Genomic DNA, 19,618 nt, shown 5'->3' with positions numbered 1-19,618 from the left:
TTCAAGGTACGCAGCAAGTGGTGGCCGTGTCCTCTGTCTCCCCAGCAACCCCCTTCCAGAGCGTCCCCCCCACTGTCTCCCAGACGCCTGTCATTGCTGCCACCCCTGTGCCAACCATTACTGCAAACATCACATCGGTCCCTGTTCCCCCGGCCGCCGCCCCACCTCCTCCCTCGACGCCCATCATCCCTGTGGTCCCTCCCACACCGCCTGTCGTCAAGGTGAGTGTCCCTGGGGACTAGGTCAGCTGACTCTCTGATCACCAGGCCTGGGTTCCTGGATGTGAGCAGGGGTGGGGAGGGGGGGACATCTGCCACCTGTCCCCAGGCACCGACTACTTACTGGGTATTTGGTACACGTGACATTGGAGTGGTTCTACACCCGTGAGGTTGGGCCGTCGCCCCTGACGCAGACGGGGAGACCGAGGCTCAGGGAGTGCAGGTCACACAGCTGGTGAGGGCAGGCTGCGCTGAACCCCAGCTTCTCTGGCCCTGAAGCCTTGGCCTTGGCAGTGCATGGATTACCGTGGGGAGGCGTGGGAGAGTAAGGGGGAGGAGTCCGGGGCTCCCCTGCTCCCGCCTGGAGTTAGGGCAGAGGCCTGCGTGCATGGTGAGGAGCCATCACCTGCGCCCTGCACCTCGCAGCCCCATTAGCGTGAGCTCCAGTGCGTCCGTCTCCCCAGTTTGTCTGGGAACTCTGATGGCAGGGACCGTCCTGGCCAGGGCAGGCCACCAGCTGGGCATTGATGTGTGTCGTCTTCCATTTACCCCTCGCAGCGGCCCCATGGGGCAGACAGTATTTCCCCCACCTTACACATGCGGAAGCAGGCGCTCAGGGGGGTTAAGTGGCCCCCCCAAGGTAAAACGCCCCTGCCATTGCCTCCCCTCCCCTGTGGCCTTTACTGCCTGCACTTGCGGGCGGCGCCCGGCCAGGCTGCCTTACATAGTGCCCGGCTGTTTTTGGAGCATGCCCTGTTTGCCATGGCCAGGTGCTCCCCTGCAGGCCTCTGTGGCACACGCTTGGTGTCCTGTGGATACCCACAAGTGTTTGTGGATAGCCAGGTGTTGTGCCCCTGCCAGCCTGGTGGTGGTGGCTTGGCTGGGCCAGAGACCGTGGCGGTGGCCCAGAGGGCAGGTCCTGTGAGCCCGTCAGCCTGAGGGGGAGCCGCGGCTCTGAGGGGCTCCTCTGCCAGTCTGAGAGGCTGGGAGCTGGCTGAGCTGGTCTCGGGGACGTACTGAGCCCTGGCTGCAGAGCACACCTGAGGCCCCCGGGCGTGGTACCTGAAGAGACTCACATGCCGTGGACCCACGGCTCTACCACATGTCCTCGCTCTCAGGGCACAGCCCATGAGAGTGTCTGCCCTTCACACCCACAAGAGGCTCTACGGGTCACTTTGGCACTCCCTCCCCTTGCGGAAAATAGCTTTCTGTGGCTCCCACTGCCTTCAGGATTAAAGTCCAGACCTGCCCAGTCAGCCCCCTGGAGTCCTCGGTCCTGAACCCGCTGCTGCCCGGCCCCGGCCCCTGCCCGGCATGCTCTTCCTGCCTCCTGGCCTCGGCCTGCACCACGATGGCTGTCCTTGAAGCTCCAGCTTTGAGGCCCTTGGCTGGAGCTTTCCCACTGGCCTTTATAAGCAGGGATTTCCATTTGTCTCTGCTGTCCCTTAGCCTGAGTCCCACCTGGGGACGATCCCGGGGCCAGGTCACCCGGGTCAAGCTTGTGTCTGGAGCCTCACACACGAGCCTGAGGTTAGGCACTGGTGATTTGCATGCCACACCTCACGCTGTTCAGGTGTGACCTCGGGACCCCAGGGGCAAAGGGAGAGGACCCTTGAGGGGCGGCCCTGGGCTGGGTTCCGAGTCCAGCCTTCCCACTACCAGCTGTGTGACCTGGGTCCCAACATGTGGCCACTCTGAGCCTCGGCATCCTGTGGACTGCGCAGGGGCAGCCGGGAGGATGGGTATGGCTGTGCATGCTGTCGCTTTGCTTGGAGCCTGGCGGAGCACACTGTGGAAGGCACAGCTGCAAGCATGGGTGTTCTCGTGCCCACTGCACGTTCTTGAGCTCACTGGTCATCTCACTGTCGCAGAAAAAGGGTGTAAAGCGGAAAGCAGACACCACGACGCCCACGACATCTGCCATCACCGCGAGCCGGAGCGAGTCGCCCCCGCCACTGTCAGACCCCAAGCAGGCCAAGGTGGTGGCACGGCGAGAGAGTGGGGGCCGCCCCATCAAACCGCCCAAGAAGGATCTAGAGGATGGCGAGGTGCCCCAGCATGCGGGCAAGAAGGGCAAGCTGTCGGAGCACTTGAGGCACTGTGACAGCATCCTCAAGGAAATGCTGTCCAAGAAGCATGCGGCCTACGCCTGGCCCTTCTACAAGCCGGTGGACGCTGAGGCCCTGGAGCTGCATGACTACCACGACATCATCAAGCACCCGATGGACCTCAGCACCGTCAAGGTACCATGCGGCCTCTTGCTGGCAGGGGCGCCACCCAGAGTGCCACTGGCACGTGTCCCATGGGTGGCATGGGTCTGGCGTGTCTGGGCGTGGGGGGACGAGGCCTGCCTGCCATGCCTGAGCCTGGGGCTTCATAGTCATCTGTTCCACTAGAACCCGTGTCCTGTCCTGGTGTGTTTGCAGGTTTCAGGATGTCCTCAGGGAGGCCCTTTCAGGTGACCCACCCTCTCCCTGCCCAGAGTGGGGGAAGTAGCAGAGTTGAGACCAAGAGCTGGGGCCTCCCGCACAGGGGCTCCTGAGCACATGCAGGTGGGGTTTCTGGCCGCCCGTTGGGCTGGGCCCTGGCTCACCTGCCCTCAGGAGTACTGTGAGCCAGCCAGGTGCTGGCCTCTGGGTCTCCCAGGAACACCCCAGCAGTTGGGGACTGTAGCCCAGCTCCCCCACGAGCTGCCCATGTGGCGCTTAAAGGTACCCCTGCAAAGGGGAGCAGTTGCTGCTATCTACACAGAGGGTCTGGGCCTTGAGCAGCTGGTCCCTGGCCTTGTGCCTGCTTTCTCAGTGAAGGCAGCCTGTGGTGGTGGGCAAACCACTCAGCACCAAGCCTCTTCCTCGGATACCTTCTGTCCTGCCCCTGCCGGGAGCCTGGTACCTTCCTTTCCTTCAGACAATGTCTTATCCGTGTGAGTCAGTGCGAGTAGAGAATGAGCAGAAAGATCCGAGCAGAGGCAGGAGGGCCAAGCTCGCACTGTCCCCCTCCTGGGGAGAAGCCCTAACCCTGGTTGGATTTGTTCTCGGCAGAGGCCTGCTCTCTGCTAGCCGGTCCTGACTGTGGGGCAGCAGGAATGGCTGCGCGTGTCAGGCCAGGTGCCCGCATCACGGAGGCGCTGTCCCTGCTTAGGGTATGCGTGGCCTGGCTCTGGGCTGGCAGCGGGCAGCTGGCCCCCTTGGCCCCTGGGCAGGGCTGCGTGTCTGTCTCGTCCACCCTGCACAGTGTCCTGGCCGGGACTTGGGCTGGGGGAACAGGGGCCAGGCCTTTCGTCTGCATGCACCCCTGCGGGTCAGAGACGGGGACGTGGAGGCTGGAGGGCCCACCCCAGGTGAGTTGCTGGTGGAGCGTCCCGGGATCCGCTTCAACTCTTGAGGCCTGGAGCCGGCAGGGTTCACAGCACCTGGATGGGGGCGTTGTTGACCCCAGTGACGCTCCTTTATTTATTTATTTTTTTAACTTTTGTTCTTTTTAGAATTTTTTTTTAAGATTTTATTTATTTGTTCAAGAGAGACACAGAGAGAGAGAGGCAGAGACACAGGCAGAGGGAGAAGCAGGCTCCCTGTGGGGAGCCCGATGTGGGACTCAATCCCAGGACTCCAGGATTACGCTAAACCACTGAGCCACCCAGGCGTCCCTCCTGCCCCCTTTAACCCCTAGAGCTCTGCGGAGCCAGTGAGGATGGTGACTCCAAGCCACACAGCCAGGGGCGGCTGAGCGGGGAGCCCAGGATTCTGTCCGTACAGGTGCCAGCCGGGCAGGCCGTCGGCTCCTGCAGGCCCCCTTGCTGACAGGATGGCCCTGACTCATGGTTTCTACTTGACCCCACCCAGACACAGAGAGCTCACTCCCTCACCAAGCAGTTCCCTTCCACTTGCCCTTACTGCGAACCACTATCTTGTGTGTCTGTTGATGGTCGTGCTTCTGTTGTGCACATGCAGGTGCCTTTTGTCTCTCCCCCAACCCTGCCTTGTCCTCCTGGGTTGGCTGGGACCATCTGGTGCGTCCTGCAAGGGGGAGGCTGGCCAGCAATGCCTGGATTCTCTTGGGGACGAAGTCAGTGTCCTGATCTGTGAACTGAATAGACATTCCGCCCGAGGTGGCAGTGACTTACTGGAGGCTCTGCGATCCCCCTGGAGCTCTTCCTGTCAGGGACTTCGCTGTATAAAGTGACCCAACGTGTAGAGCTGAGAACTAGAGCAAGGAGACGTTACAGGGCGGCTATAGGAGCCAGGATTCCTGCGTTGCCCTCCACCCCGGGTGGCTGCCTCCCCTCCCTTCCAAGCCCGCGAGTCCCACTCCCGTCCCACACTCTTTCTGGGGTCTTGGGCTGGCCGTGGATGGTGGTCGTGTGCTGGGTCGTGTGCTGGTGGTCATGTGCTGGGTCGTGTGGTGCTGTGCTTGGGCTGGGCCGTGGCTGGTGGTCGTGTGCTGGGTCGTGTGCATGCACGTGGGGTCTGGCTGAGCCCCAGAGTGCCAGGCAGTGCCCCTCACACCCTGCTGCTTATGTGTTACAGAAGAAGATGGACAGTCGCGAGTACCCAGACGCACAGGGCTTCGCTGCTGACATCCGGTTAATGTTCTCCAATTGTTACAAATACAACCCCCCAGACCACGAGGTGGTGGCCATGGCCAGGAAGCTCCAGGTAACCCGAGGCTCTCAGGCAGGGATCCTTCTGGGCATTGGTGGGACCAGCAAATTAGGGTAGGGTGCCCAGGAAAGACACAGGGCTCTGTGGGAGAGCCTCACCCACATAACACCTTTCTCTTGAGTGGTGCCCAGTGTGGGCCAGGCCCCACACCTGCTTCCCGGGGACATGGGGGTGAACAGGCCAACCTCTGCCCTCCAGGAGCTGCAGGCAGAGCTGCAGGGAAGGCACCCTTCGGGACAGGCTCATGCTCCAGCAGCGGGGGGAAGAGAAGAGAAGGCAGGCATGCCTCCTCCCACCACTTCACTTTGCGAGGGGGGTTTTGTCATGGGCCTGCCGGTCAGGCTGCTGGAAGCTGGGTCACGTGATGATTGTGCGGCCTTTTCTGACAAAAGCAGACAGTTTGGGGGACAAGGCATGGGGACTGTAGGGAAGGTGAGTGGCCTTCTGTGTAGGGACCCATGTACCTGTGCCCTCAGGTCTCACACACATGTGCGACTTTCTGCCGAAGTCTGGGTGCTGCCCACCTATTTCTGTGTGGGTCAGTGCACTCTCTGTATGACATGCATTGTTGCGTTTTTAAATAATGGCATCAAAATTTTTTAAAGATACTTTTTAAAAATAATTTTAGAGACAGCATGCAGGTGCAAGCAGGAGGAGGGTCGGATGGGGGAGAGAAAATCTCAAGCAGACTCCCTGCTGAGAGTGGAGCCTGGTGCAGGGCTCCCTCGCAGGACCCCGAGATCATGACCTAAAACAAAATAAAGAGACGCTTAACCAACTGAGCCACCCAGGCACCCTAATAGTATCAAAATTTAAACGTTATGTAATTGAAAGACTTTTTTTTTTTCGGAGGAAAGAGTAAAATTTGCGGATCTCTACTCTCTTCTAGCAGTCCCCCCCCCCCCCCCCCCGATGTAGGCTCTTTGTTATGTGAGGTGTTCCTAGTCTTTGCTTAGAACCCTTTTGAAAACCCGTGAAACAGCTCATGGTATCACCCTTGACCTCCCAGGACTCAGAGGAGGGAGGAGGGAGAAGCTGTCTTTCGTGCTGCTGGGTCTTCCTGCGTGTGAGCCTTTCCCAGGCTCTGCTGTTGCTGGCTGCACCCTATGTGGACCGGCTCCCACTGGGAAGTATGGCATGGCAGTCTTAGTAGCCCCAGGAAGCAAGCAGGATCTGTAGTTTTCTACGGAGACCACGCCCCCACTGTGTTTTGGAACAAAAGACTTTGCACAATCCTACTCCATGTTGGCTCTGTGATACTCCTAAACCTGGTAACTTGTGGTTTAGCTTAATAAGGAAGCCAAGCAGTGCTGGTGGCAAATCGGGTGTGCAAGCAGAGTGCAGAGGCCAGTGGCTCTGGTTCTTTTCCTGCAACAGCTGGTTCTCAGCAATATGGGCACAGAGGCCACCAGTCTCGATTACCAATGGCTCTTCGGTAACTGCACTAGTGCAGTCATGCAAATCCAGCGCTGGTGTCGGAGCCCAGCATTGAGGCAGCCTGCTGTCAGTGCTCCTCTAGGCCATGTGCCAGGAGCAGGCCAGGCCGCTGTGCACATCTGTGCTTCTGGGAATGTCTTCATTCAAAGAGTAGAGTCTGGGACCAGAACCTGGAGATGATGCCTTGTCAGTAGGTTGGGATCTTGTGTGAGCTGATATGGATTCGGGTGTATGAGCTTAGCGAAGAGAGAGCTCCCATGTGGCTGTGCACCCCCATCTGAAATGAACCTAGGCTGCCAGGAGAGGGAACCTTGGCTGGGAGGTGTCCCTGAGGGCCTGGGTCCTGTTCTGTTCTGAGCTGGCCAAGGGGCTTTTCAAAGCCAGTTTTGACAGGATAAGACTTGTGCCTTTGAGCCAACTTTTGGGCCCAGCTTGGAATGAGATATATGATGCTATGGTAAAATCCTAGGGTGAGAATGGGGGAGAATGTGAACTGGCCCCCAGACCCAGCATCTGGGGGCCCTGCAGAGGTCATAGGTCAAAGGTAGGAACTTGGGAGCTGCTTTGCAGTGGGCGGCAGCCTATAGGGCCTCAGACCCAGAAGTCAAAAGGATACGCAGATCTTGACAAGACAGAAGGCTTGTGTGCTTAGTAAAGGGAGTTTGTGGACCAGTTCCTAGAAGGCTGCACCTGCTGTGGTTGGCCCCTGGTCCCTGCCCCAGACCCGCACCCAGTGCCTGGACAGGGACAGAGGGAGGGAGGGAGGGTGAGCAAGCTGGGGTGACCCAGTCCCCCTCGAGGCCTGGCCTTTGAAGTAACTGCGGGTGCAGCTCTGAGTGCATCTCAGGGACGCTCAGGTGTGGGTCCCCCACTCCAAGGGGCTCCCCATGGGCGTCCAGGACCTCAGGTGGCCCCTGCTTTCCCACAGGACGTGTTTGAGATGCGGTTTGCCAAGATGCCGGATGAGCCGGTGGAGGCACCGGCACTGCCTGCCCCCGCAGCCCCCGTGCTGAGCAAGGGTGCCGAGAGCAGCCGCAGCAGCGAGGAGAGCTCCTCGGATTCAGGCAGCTCGGACTCGGAGGAGGAGCGGGCCACCAGGCTGGCGGAGCTGCAGGAGCAGGTGTGCCACCGGGCCGGGCCGCCCTGGGCAGGACGAGGGGAAGGCATCGGCGCCGAGGGCCCCTTGGGAGTGCCTGCAGATCAGGGTCGTGCCAGCCTGACTTGTGTTGTCTGTGCCTGGGGTCCTGCTGGGCCCTGGGTGCCTCATTCGCCATGGAAGCATCTAGAGGGTGCTGGCTTGTGGCTGCTGTAGGAACGGGGTGGTCCCACTTTGGTCTATCTGACAGGGAGGAGAGAGCAGAGTAGAAGTGGCTCTGTGGTCACTAGTGTGAGGTTGCCGTTTGACTTTGGGCTGAGCCTCGTTAGAGGTGACACCGCAGGGAAGATGGTCCTGGGTGTAGGCCCCCAGTGGCCCCGGATCTGTGGCCCCATTTCCTCTCCAATGAGGTGGAGCTTATGGGCCCTCATGACCCTCGGGCGTTGCTGAAATCAGAAGTATGTAAAGCACTTAACATGCTACCACGTATGTGTCGGCATGGGGTAAACATTAGCTGCTGGCCCTGGATCATTTTAATCCTGCATATCTACCACGTGACATCCAAATGGCTTCTTTTTTTTTTTTTTTTTTTTAAGATTTTATTTATTAATCATGAGAGACACAGAGAGGCAGAAAGAGGCAGAGACACAGGCAGAGAGAGAAGCAGGCTCCATGCAGGGAGCCCGACATGGGACTCGATCCCAGATCTCCAGAATCAAGCCCTGGGCTGAAGGCGGCGCTAAACCGCTGAGCCACCCGGGCTGCCCTAAATGGCTTCTAAAAGTAGCTGTTGAAAACCTCCTTCGTACAGATGCATAAACCTCTATGTAGAGTTGTCTTTGTCTGAAAAGTGGCGAGTAAAGCATTAGCTGCCTTTTATCAAGTTGTTACTATGCCACCTGCACTGGTCCGAATGCGCCAACAGACTCATCTGTCCACCTCTTGGCCACCCGTGAGCCATGTTTCAGGTGAGGATGGTGAGGCCCGGCAGCTCTCCAGCACTCACAGGGGTAGTGAGGGCCGAGTGGGGCTTTGATGCCCTCAGCTCCTGGCTCACCTCCCCGGTTGAGGTAGCTCCAAGGGCAGCCCAAGGCCCCCCGCCATCACCCGTGGCCCTCTTGGGCTATTCCCAGGGAGCCCTGCTCAGCTACCTGCTATTTTCCAGCTGAAGGCTGTGCACGAGCAGCTAGCCGCCCTGTCGCAGGCCCCAGTGAACAAGCCAAAGAGGAAGAAGGAGAAGAAGGAAAAGGAGAAGAAGAAGAAGGACAAGGACAAAGACAAGGACAAGGAGAGGCACAAGGCAAAGTCTGAGGACGAGAAGAAGGCCAAGGTGGCCCCACCTGCCAAGCAGGCCCAACCGAAGAAGGCTCCCGCCAAGAAGGCCAGCAGCACAGCCACGGCCAGCAGGTGGGTTGTGGCGCCCTTCAGGTCCCTCCAAGCCCAATGTTGTGTGTCCTCAGTGCTTGTGTGGCAGGAAGGGTACTAGGTTTGGGCCTTTGCACCATGGCTGTGGGTCCTTGGGACAGAGACTGGGCTGGTCCATGGAAAACAGGCTGGGGTCCTTGTTTCCCACCTTTGGGAAGAGTACAGGGATAAAATGAGGCCTCTGCTGGGAAGACTGGGCTCTGGAGGGTATCACTTAGCTGTCCTTGGGGCTAGCCTCTCGATCTCGGGTACTAGAGTGGTCACACTATCTGGCACAGACCTCGGCATCTCAAGGCCTTGGGCTCATTTCCCTGATTTGCGCCAGGGGTTCTATCTGGGGCATTGCGCCTTGGCACAGATTCTTCTTTCTGGTCCACCTACCTCTGTCTTCCCTCCTGCAGTGCCAGACACTGCCCTGAGGAATGCCTGCCACAGACAGGACAACAGGGAGATGAGGATGGGGGGAAGGCGCTCCAGGCCAGCATGCCTCTCCTGCAAGGTAGAAGGAAGGCTTCCCAGAGGAGGGGTGACCGCTGTGCAGGAGCAAGCCCAGCAGCAGTCAGGATAGGGTTCTGAGAGTCAGGAACAGTGGGGACAAAGCTGTGGGGGCCAGCAGACACATTGTAGGAATTAGTGGGAATTAGGACAAAGTTGGCTGCACTGAGGAATGGAGACTGCTTTGGGAAGAGGGGTCAGGAGAGGCCGCTGGGGTCAGCCAGCTTTGTTGAGGCCTCTCGTTTTATCCTCTGAGCAGGTGAAGGGACGTCATGAAGTGTTTGAGCTGGAAGTGGTCAGATCCTAGTCAGTGTGGAGAATGGAGTGGTGGGATGCAGGAAGAGGAGAAAGGACAGCCCGGGAGGTTTCGTGGCTATGCAGGCAAGAGAGGCCGGGGTGGCCATGGAGGGGGAGGCAGAAGGGACAGGACTTGGTGCCTGGAGGCAGGAGGACAGGGCCATGCGGAGTCAGGGGTTTGGGCTCTGGCAGCTGAGTGGTCTGCGGCATCATTGAGAGGTGGTGGTGGGAATGCTCGAGTTTTGTCCTCTCCCCCACCCCACCCTTCAGAGGAGAGGCAGAAATCAGGTTTCCTCATAGTGTCCATCTGGATTTGGTGTCAGCATAATACTGGCCTTGAAAATGAGTTGGGAGGTGTTCTCTCCTATTTTCTGGATAGATAGATTGATTGATTTCTGGATAGATTTATAGAGTTGGTATTAACTCTTAAATTTTAAATAGAATTCCCCAGTGAAAGCATCTGGGCCTGGAGTTTTCATTGGTAGAAAGTTTTTAATGATGAATTCAGTTATTTTTTAGGTACCGGACTAGTCAGGTTATCAGTTTCATCCTGAGTGAGTTTTGGGTATTTGTGCCTTTCGAGACATTGCTCCATTTCACCTGAATTGTGGAACACGTGTGCCCGTATTGTCCTTTTAACATCTGTAGGGCCTCTAGTGAGGTGTCCTTTCTTTGGTAATTTGTCTTTTTTCTTGGTGAATCTGGAGAGAAAATGATTTCTTTTATTGGCTGTTACCAGTATTTGATGTCATTGGGTTTTATTTGCTTTCACTTCCTTTTCTTTATGGTCTTATTTTTGTCAATTCCTTTTGCTTGCTTTGGACTTAATTTGCTCTCTTAAAGTAGAAACTAGGATTATTGATTTGAGACCTCATTTTTAATGTAATCATTTAATACTATATGTTTGTACCTAAACACTATGTTAGCTGTACTCCACAAATTTGATATGTGTGATTTCATTTAGTTCAAAATATTTTCTAATTTCCCTTCTGACATCCTTTTTGATCACAGGTTATTTAGAAGTATGTTGTTTAATTTCCAAGTATTTGGAGATTTTTCTGGACATGGTTCAGTTACTGGTTTTTTATTCTATTAGGGTTAGAGAACATACTGTGTGTGATCTCGATACTTCCTGTTAAGATTTATTTTATGGCTGGGAACTGGGGAATGTTCCATGTGGACTTGAACATGTGTTCTGCTGTTGGATTGAGTGTTGCCTACATGTCAGGTTAATTTGGTTGATGATGTTGTTGGGGTCTCCTCTCTTTTTGCTGATTTGCTTTATCAATCACCGAGAGAACTGTTGACTCCCCAGCTGTAATTGTGGATGTTTCTATCTCCCTTTGGTTCTATCAGTTTTGCTTCATACGTTTTAAAGCTTGGTTTTCAGAGGCACATACTTTGAGCACTGTGATGTCTTCTTGGTCAGTTGATCCTCTTCTCACTATGCCACGTCCCTCTTCTTCCTGACCTTGTTCTGAAGTCTCTGCTATCTGAAGCTAACACGGCCACTGCAGTTTTTCTTCATTTAGCATTTGCAGGGTTTAGTCTCCCCATCTCCTTAGTTTTAACCTACTTCTGTCATTGTACTTAACGTAGGGTTTGAGACCCATGTAAGTCAGGTCTTATTTCTTATCCATCCTGATTATATGTCTTTTTAGTTGGTGTGTTTAGACTGTTTACATTTAATGTAATGATTGATAAATTGCATTTTGGTTTGCCATTTTATTATTTTCTGTTGTCCCTCTGGTTTTTATTCCTCTGTCCCCTTTTCTGCCTCCTTTTGGATTATTTGAATATGGAAATCAGTTTTTGACCTGCTAAATGAGATGCCTGTAGGGTGTTGAGAGGAACTGACCACTACAGTCTTTTCTGGCCAAGGCCTGGAAATCCCCAAGTTGGGAGCAACTTCTGCTCTGACCTCTGAAACAGAGTCTTCTATGTCCCTGCAGACGCGTGTGCAACGCTCAGACAGTCCACCTGGCTTCTCTGTTCTGGGGCACCACTTAGGGCTTGCCTCTTGGTAAAAGAGCCTGGTTCTGGAAAGGAAGAAGACCAAGACAGAACGGGGATGAGGGGCAGAGGCTCTGTTGGGCTGGAAGGATGGGGGCAGGGGCTCTGTTGGGCTGGGGGCTCCACGGGTGTTGGGAGGACAGGGGGCAGGCTCTGGGCTGGGGAGAAAGGGGCGGGGACTCTGTGCCACGATGTTCTTTGCCTTGTGCCTCAGGCAGCCGAAGAAGGGTGGCAAGCAGGCATCAGCCTCCTACGACTCGGAAGAGGAGGAAGAAGGCCTGCCCATGAGCTATGACGAGAAGCGCCAGCTCAGCCTAGACATCAACCGGCTGCCCGGGGAGAAACTGGGCCGGGTGGTACACATCATCCAGTCCCGGGAGCCCTCGCTCAGGGACTCCAACCCCGATGAGATAGAGATTGACTTTGAGACTCTGAAACCAACCACTTTGCGGGAGCTAGAGAGATATGTCAAGTCTTGTTTACAGAAAAAGCAAAGGAAGCCATTCTGTAAGTTGTGGGGGCTGAGCACCATGCTCACCATCCCTGCCCTCATCCCTGCCTCCCCTCCTCCCCTCTCCTGTAGGCCTAGATGGGGAAAGCCAGGTAGTGGGGCAGGTCACTCTCCTTGTCCACTCCCACCATGTGCCCCAAGGACACCTGTTTGCTCAGCTGGGCCCATCTTCCCTGCTGTGGGGCAGGTGGGCAGCACCTGCCTGCCTTGGCTGTCACCGGGATGGGCAGGACCACTGGGTTGGACCCATTCATTCAAGTGCCAGTTAAGGTTGCCACCACAAGCCTTCCTGGGGCTCCATTTGGGACCAAGGTTGCAGGTGACCTCTTGATGGTCCCCAGCCAGGACAAACCAGTTAGTTCCCTTTTGCCTGGAGTGAGGGTCCAACCTCCCAGGATGGACATCTGCCAGGCTAGCCCAGGTTGCCCAGGAAGTCAGTGACTTTACTGGATGGGGACAAGGCACTGCCTGGGGTAGCAGGTCCTGGAGAGTGAGAGGCAGCCCTGTGGCAGCAAGAGAGCTGGGCAGTGGCCCTGGCCCCAGGGAACACCCGGGGTGTGCCCTGTCAGTGGGCCCACGTGCTTCCTCCTGGATGGAGTCATGTGATCCTTGCAGTCAGGTGCACCTGACCCTAGGTAAGTTCTCCTCAGACTCAGAGGCAGTGGCACACGCTGTGGGGGCCCAGCACACGCTGTGAGCATCCGGGATGGCTGGATGGCACCTGGCGGCTGCTGTGCACCTGTGTGGCCACCTGTCCTATGTCTGTCCCACCCCACCATCTCAGCTCTGTGCTCTTCTCCAGCCACAAGCGGGAAGAAGCAGGCGGCCAAGTCGAAGGAGGAGTTAGCTCAGGAAAAGAAGAAGGAGTTAGAGAAGCGGCTACAGGACGTCAGTGGACAGCTGAACAACAACAAGAAGCCTGCCAAGAAAGGTAACTGTGTACAGGCCACACTGCTGCCAAGGCATGGGGTCGTGCTGCAGCCCCAACTGCTGCTCTCTGTTGAGGGGGGAGGGTAAGTGGCAGGGGAATGGCCGGCAGATCCAGGCTTCTGTCTGCGGCTCTACCAGCTGAGAGGTGCTGTGCCCTTAGATGAAGCTCCTGAGTCTGTGAACTGGGGACCAGGACCCTGGTCCTGCATGGAGGCTGAGCAGATGGGAGTGGGAGCACCCTGTACCAGAACCCCCAGGGAGGACTCTTCGGGAGGGCCCAACTGTGGTGTTTAGGGCTAGACCCTGTGGTCCTGGCCCCTGGCAGCAAGTTTTCTGGCTGTCCCAGACAGGAGAGAGGTTCCAGCTCCCTATTCCCAGGTCCTGTGCTTTTGGACTACAGGGTCTTATTTTAGGTGAGCAGGTGATTTGACTGCATATGTCTTTTTCTCGAGCTTGCAAGAAAGGGCAAATCCCTGTTTCCCAGCCGCAGGGATGGTGCGGCCCAGGTAGTGAGTGGTCAGAGGCACAGAGGGGCTGGGTGCCGCCCCGTTGCCTGGTCCTGCTTGCCCTGTCTGCTCCCTCTGAAGGGGGGAGGGTCCCCTTAGATTGCAGAGTAGGTGCCACCCATCAGGTGACTGACTGATGGGTATCTTCACACTGCAGACCTCCCCCCATGCCCTATTACTTCCTCCTAGTGGACTGCATTTGGGTTTTGTAGACTCTGGCGTATTTCCATAGTTGTATTGACCTCTGAGGTATTTTTACTCACACTTCTGACACCAAATGTGTGGGCTTTTGCTCACACTAGTTCTGCGGTCCCAACTCCAGGTAGGGGTCCGACCATTCAGTTCAGGTGTGACACTGCTTACTCGGAGTTAGCTTAGAGCCCGCAGGTGGGGGGCTCACCCTCACAAGACTGCCCTTCTCTCAGACGCCAGGTGCAGGTCCTGGGCCTGCCTTGCCGCTGACCAATAATAGGCTCTACACTGGGGCTCCCATGACCCTCCACTCAGATTTGACAGTTTGCTAGAATGGCTCACAGAACTCAGGAAAGCGCTAAACTTACTGTATAGTTTTTCATAGAGGATACAAGTTAGGAACAGCCAGGTGGAAGAGATGCACAGGGCAAAGCATGGCGGGGGTGCCAGCTTCCCTCCCTCTGTGGGCGTGCCACCCTCCCCGCACCTCACGTGCCCCCCATCCCAGAGGCTCTGGGATTTGAGAGTGTTATAGCACTCTGTCTCCGGCACCTCTGGAACTCCCTTCCCTGGAGTTCCCAGCCACCATCACACAGTTTTTCTGGTGATAGCCATACCCTAAGTCACTCATGAGCATAAACTCGAGTGTGATCCACTGGGGGCTCCTTGTAAACAACCAAAGACATTTTTATCACTCAGGACCACAAAGGTTTTAGAGGCTATGTGCCTGGAACCCAGACGAGGGCCCAACCCCTTTCTTACCGAACCATAACCTCATTAGTGTGGGCATCTGTTCCAACAAATACTTGGTTAATACTGATGGAGCCAACTGGGTCGGGAGCAGGCTGGGCCGAGGCTCGTGACAGGTCAGTGTGAGGCCAGTGGATGTTCCGGGAAAGTTTGCCCAGCCAGTGCAGGGGTGTATGGGGGTGCGTGGGGAGTGCCTCTCACCTGCTGCGTCTCCCTCAGAGAAAGCGGGCTCTGCGCCCTCGGGAGGGCCATCCCGGCTCAGCAGCAGCAGCTCCTCCGGGTCCGGGAGCAGCAGTTCCAGCGGATCCAGCTCCGACAGCAGCGACTCAGAATGAGCTCTGGACTCGCAGATCAGAACAAAACCAGCGATGTCGCACACGCCGAAACTCTGCAGTGTTCCTTTCTCTGGTTAATATACTACTTTGGTTCCACGGCGTGCAGGTTTTCTTTTAAACTCAGTGTTACGGTATCTTCCAGTTTTTGCTTTAATAGGTCAAAGATCTTTCTCGTGTGTACGTGAGGCTTTATGAGAAGGTGTGAACCTGCATAAAGCCTTCCCTTCGTAACTGAGTTGAGTTGCTTGGAGACGGCAACTTCAAACGCTGACCTGATGACCGTAGAAAAAAATGTCAGATGTGATCTGAAGTTTCTTGCAAAACCCCTTTCTTATGCCCAACCTGGTCTGTAGCTCCAGACAGCATTGTTTGAAAGGAAGTTTCTCTGAGATGGTACTGCACCGAAGGCGGTCAGCTTTGCAAACAGGCGATGTCTCTGTCCCCCCAGCTCAGCCCCGCGGCTGGGGTCACCTCTTGCTGCAGGGTGGGGGGACTGTGGAGGTGCTGCGGGCTCCAGTCCGGGCTTCTGCAGGGGTGGGGAGAGGCAGGTGGGCACCGAGGGAGGGGCGTCGGGAGCTCCTGGGAGGGAACACGGGGGCCGCGTGTGCCACACGCAGCTTTCCATACACTGAAACTTTTACCTCAACTTAAAAAAAAAAAAAAGAAAAGATTAAAAAAAAAAAAAAAACTAAAGGAGACTTTTTTGTAAGGTTCAGCAATTTTCTACGAAAGTCCAGCCCCATGTGTGTCCCCAACTCGTGAGCTGCCGCTGCTGCACACTCTGGAGCCCTTCTCCCAGTCTCGTGTATATATGAACACTTTATTTATTAACATCATTGGTGGTTTTTAAAAAAAAAAAAAAACTGCAAAAGAAATGCATTAAAAAAAAAAAAAAAAAAGAAATGCAGGCCTTTTCAGTGGTTCGAGGAGAGCCCCAGACCCTGCTCCGATGGCGGACCCGTGGCCTCCAGGTGCTGGCGTCCCGCCGCCTGTCCGGTGCTGTCTCGTCTGCGCGCTCGCCCTCCCCGGGCCCTGCCCCACAGGGCTCTGTGTGTTCTCCGTGCCCGTGTGCGGGATTGGGAGACGTGCGGGCGTAGACAACTTCCAGCTGCAGCGCATTCTCGGTCTTCACATTTTGTGTGTTGAGTTCTTTTGTACTCACTTCTGGTCTCTTTAGGACTGTTTTAAAAGAAATCAATTTAGGGAACCCCAGTTATATAATATAAACTTTGTAATCTGAGAGAAAAAAATGTATAGTAAATCTAAGTCTTGATTTTTAACTTTCTATTGTAAAAAATAATAATAATAATATACAGAGTTTAACAGAAGGTTATGTTTTGGTTTTATTTTTTCCAGAGGCTGCCCTGCGGCCTTTGAGCGCAGGGACACCCCGCACTGCCTGCCTGAGCTTGGAGCACTGTGGCTTCGGCCGAGAGTGCCAGGGGCCAGCCGTCCAGGCCCCCCAAAGGGGCGCCCCTAACCTCCCAACCCCTGGGGCAGGGGCCCTGCGGCCCTGTGCAGCCTTCCAGTGCAGCCTTCCAGCCAGCCAACAGCGGCCTGGCCAGACTCTCCCGGGGGTGGAAGAGCCTCTGGCCACGGGAGGGTTTGCTCCCTGAAGACCACGCTGGGCTCCCTGCTTGAGCATTTTCCCATTAGCACAGAAATAACAGACAGGGCACTGTCCCAGACCTCCCCGTGAGGACTCCTGGAAGTGGGTGCTGGGGCGGAGCTGTGGGTGGCCTGGCCTGTGGTCTGGTGGTGAGTTTCCAGGTGGTTGGAGTGGGTGGGGGGTTCGGGTCATCAATATCCTAGTAGGGGGGGCAGTCTATAAAAATCCTAAAGTGGATTCAGGTTCCACCGGCCCTTAGGATCACAGGTGCCCTTGCCGGACATGGAACCGATGAGGCAGCGGGTGGCGGGTTACCATGTTTCTTACTGCTGGTGATTCTGACGCTTGGTGAGTTTTGAGCCAGTTTGTTAAACTTTTCATTAAGTTTTGTTTATAATAAAAATATATGTGGATTTTCAACTTGACATTTTTTAGAGTTACCCTTGTGTTTCAAAGGTGTTTTCTAAGCAGATCCGTAATGGAATATTTAAACTAGGACTTTAAGGAATTAATACATGACACGACGGATGGTCTTACAGCAGGATCTCTCTGGCAACGTGCAGCGAGCGCACCTCCCTGAGTGCAGAGGGTGCCTGGGGGGTGCGGGGGGGCTCCCATGGAGCACCTGTCCAACTGCAGGTGTAGCGGGGGGCGGTCGCCTGTGTGAGCCGATAGGTTGGTGGGGAGCGTGTGGTCCTCGCCCCCAGCACAGTGGAAGCATTTCAGAGCACTTGGTCACCCGCTGGCTCCGCGGGACACACGGGTTCTGGAACACCTCTGTCCCTTGCCCCCCAGGAGGAGGCCGCTGGCCGCCATGGCACAGAGGGCTGCCATCCATTCTGAGCAGTGTAGCTCGATGGTGCTGTGGTTTCTTGAGGCTTTCCGTGCAGACTTCAAAGCCGATTTCTCTTCAGAGTTTGGGGGATATCCTCGGCCCCCTCGAGGTCAGCCTGTGGATGTTTGCCGTCTCCGCGTTTCCGCGTGTTGGGGAGACCGCAGTCAGACAGGCCGGACTGTTGTGGCACGGAGAACCTGAGGGCAGCTCTCCACGGCCTCCTCTCGAGGGGGAAGGAACCGTGTGTTTAGTAGGTGGGCCTCACGGGAGCCCTGGAGGCCCAGGGTGGGGGGCAGAGACCCTGCTCGTGCTGGGGTGGCATCATCTTGCTTACAAACTGTAAGATATGTTTTCTTTTTGTTTCTGTTTTTGTTCTGCAACACCCACGTCTGTGACAGCCCTCTGGGAAACACCCCACCCAGAGAAGGACGCGTGCCGTGCCTCCCAGTGTAACCTGGTCCCCAGGACTGGCATAACGCTTCCGGAAGTTTTCTTTTTTATATTTAAAATGTTACTTTTCTGTATGATGTGCATGCAAGTTTACCGTAACTTTTTCTTAAAAACTTTTTAGTGCCGTTTCTAGTATATTCCTGTAAATGTCAGTTACTGAAAATGAGTCCGATGTAAGTAGTTTTAGCTTGTTTATTGCAATGCTGGCCTCAACACAACAGAATAAAAATGGTAGAAAGTACTCTTTGATGTTTCTGGTAATCAAGGACCCTTCTCCTGGGGCATTTGTTTTGTTTTCATAATAAAACAACAACAAAAAAAAAGGTGGCTGTATGTGCCTTTGCCTGTGCTTTCCAGTGGCTCCTGGGCTCGCACCCTGGAACGTTTAGCTGTTGGAAGTAGCTCTGGTCCTCAGCCTGCGTGGGAGGGCACCAGGATTTGGGGGACATCACTCGTCGTAGCCTTTCTTCAAAGGAGCACAACCTTGGTCACGTTGCCGTCCTCGCTCGCTGCTCCCTCCTGTCCGGGCAGATGCCTCCCCCGAGCTCCATCTACGCTGAGCCTGGTTCCAGGGCGTGTTCCCAGACGGCAGGAGGCAGACGCTGTCCTGTGGGCACAGTCGCATGTCTGCTGAAGTTTTCCTGCACTGCGTGTAGAGCCCAGCATGGAAGAGAGGCTCTTGCGAGGAACGGATGGCAGACTGGCACTCTGACGCTGTTTTCTGAGCAGTCGTGGCTGTTGGTGCCCAGCGCTGCAGAGCCGTCCTGGGTAGAGGTTCTTGGTGGCGCCCCCCAGCTGTCAATGGGCACCCTCCCAGTGACCCATCAGAATACACCATCTTTGTCTAGACGCCTACCCCCCCATCCAGGCTGACCTCCCCAAGGACGGGGACTCGGTGGCCCAGTCATGGAAGCCAGCCGCCCTGGCTCCCCTCCAGCAGATGGTGGCTTCCTGTGCTCTAAGCAGCTTAGCGCCTGCTGTCCTATGAGCGGCCAGTGCCTGTGGGTCACCTGCACCCCTTGACCTGTGCAGACACTAGCCACAGCCAGTGCTTGTCTTCCCAGGTGCTGCCTCCATGCCTGGGTCACACTAACCACTTCCTGTTCTCAGGCCAATCCTGAGGGGCAGGTCTACGTGCAGCACGGAGGCCTTCCAGATGAGTCCCTGAAGTCTGCTATCTTCCCAAGCAGGACTTAAACTGAAGAACCACAGAGGCGTGCCCTAAACTATCTCTGGGTAATCCCAGTGTCAGGGCTGCTGACTGCAGGTCTTATTCCGTGTAGATGGGACACGCTTCCCTCTCTTTACCTCTGGGAGGCGATGCAGGAAATGTGGCTTCAGACCTCCTGACCCCATGCAGCAGGCAAACTGAGGATCCGTCACTAAGGACCAGGCCTCTGGCTAGACGTTGAACATTTGGGGAGTGCTCTGATCCAGCAGTTCCACTTCTGGGAGGCTTGCTGGTGAACTTGCACACCTGCAAAGAGAAGCACGTATGACGAAGCTCAGGACATGCCATATGCACAGCTGCAGTGGGAAGCATCTCTGCCTACCTGCTGGCTCACAGGAGCGCTGCTAGTCCGACACTGAGAGCAGGACATAGATGTCCATCTGTACAGCTGGGCAGGAAGGAACCCGCCCAACGAGATGCACGGTGCAGGCCACGCCTTCAGAACCGTGCGCAATTGCACATGCAGGGCTGCTGGTGGTTGTCTGGGGAGCACAGTTTGGCTCTGCTTTATGCATTTCTGTAACGGGGTTTGTAGCAACCATTAGATTCTACCGTTACTGAAAAACACAAACCTGAAGCCAGATTAAGGTATTCTGAATAAACAGATAAAAACAAGTGAGAAAGGAA

General features: G+C 55.7%; 1 protein-coding gene across 3 annotated transcripts in view; it reads left to right on the top strand.

The window, feature by feature from the left end:
• The window catches only part of BRD3 (bromodomain containing 3), a 31,797-nt gene extending 16,028 nt beyond the window's left edge, over positions 1-15,769 (top strand). For all 3 annotated transcript variants that reach the window (XM_038548842.1, XM_038548844.1, XM_038548843.1), the window contains exons 5-12: positions 7-221; positions 2,090-2,461; positions 4,745-4,873; positions 7,245-7,436; positions 8,578-8,819; positions 11,857-12,149; positions 12,956-13,084; positions 14,751-15,769. In XM_038548842.1, the coding sequence (XP_038404770.1) occupies positions 7-221; positions 2,090-2,461; positions 4,745-4,873; positions 7,245-7,436; positions 8,578-8,819; positions 11,857-12,149; positions 12,956-13,084; positions 14,751-14,866 (1,688 nt within the window). In that variant the 3' untranslated portion in view covers positions 14,867-15,769. The remainder of the gene's footprint in view (positions 1-6; positions 222-2,089; positions 2,462-4,744; positions 4,874-7,244; positions 7,437-8,577; positions 8,820-11,856; positions 12,150-12,955; positions 13,085-14,750) is intronic.
• Positions 15,770-19,618: the final 3,849 nt, after the last annotated feature.

The sequence above is a fragment of the Canis lupus genome, chromosome 9 (assembly GCF_011100685.1).
Source record: "Canis lupus familiaris isolate Mischka breed German Shepherd chromosome 9, alternate assembly UU_Cfam_GSD_1.0, whole genome shotgun sequence".
Classification (NCBI taxonomy): Eukaryota; Metazoa; Chordata; class Mammalia; order Carnivora; family Canidae; genus Canis; species Canis lupus.
The sequence above is the reverse complement of the archived record's forward strand: the minus strand, read 5'-3'. Positions and strand labels throughout refer to the sequence as shown.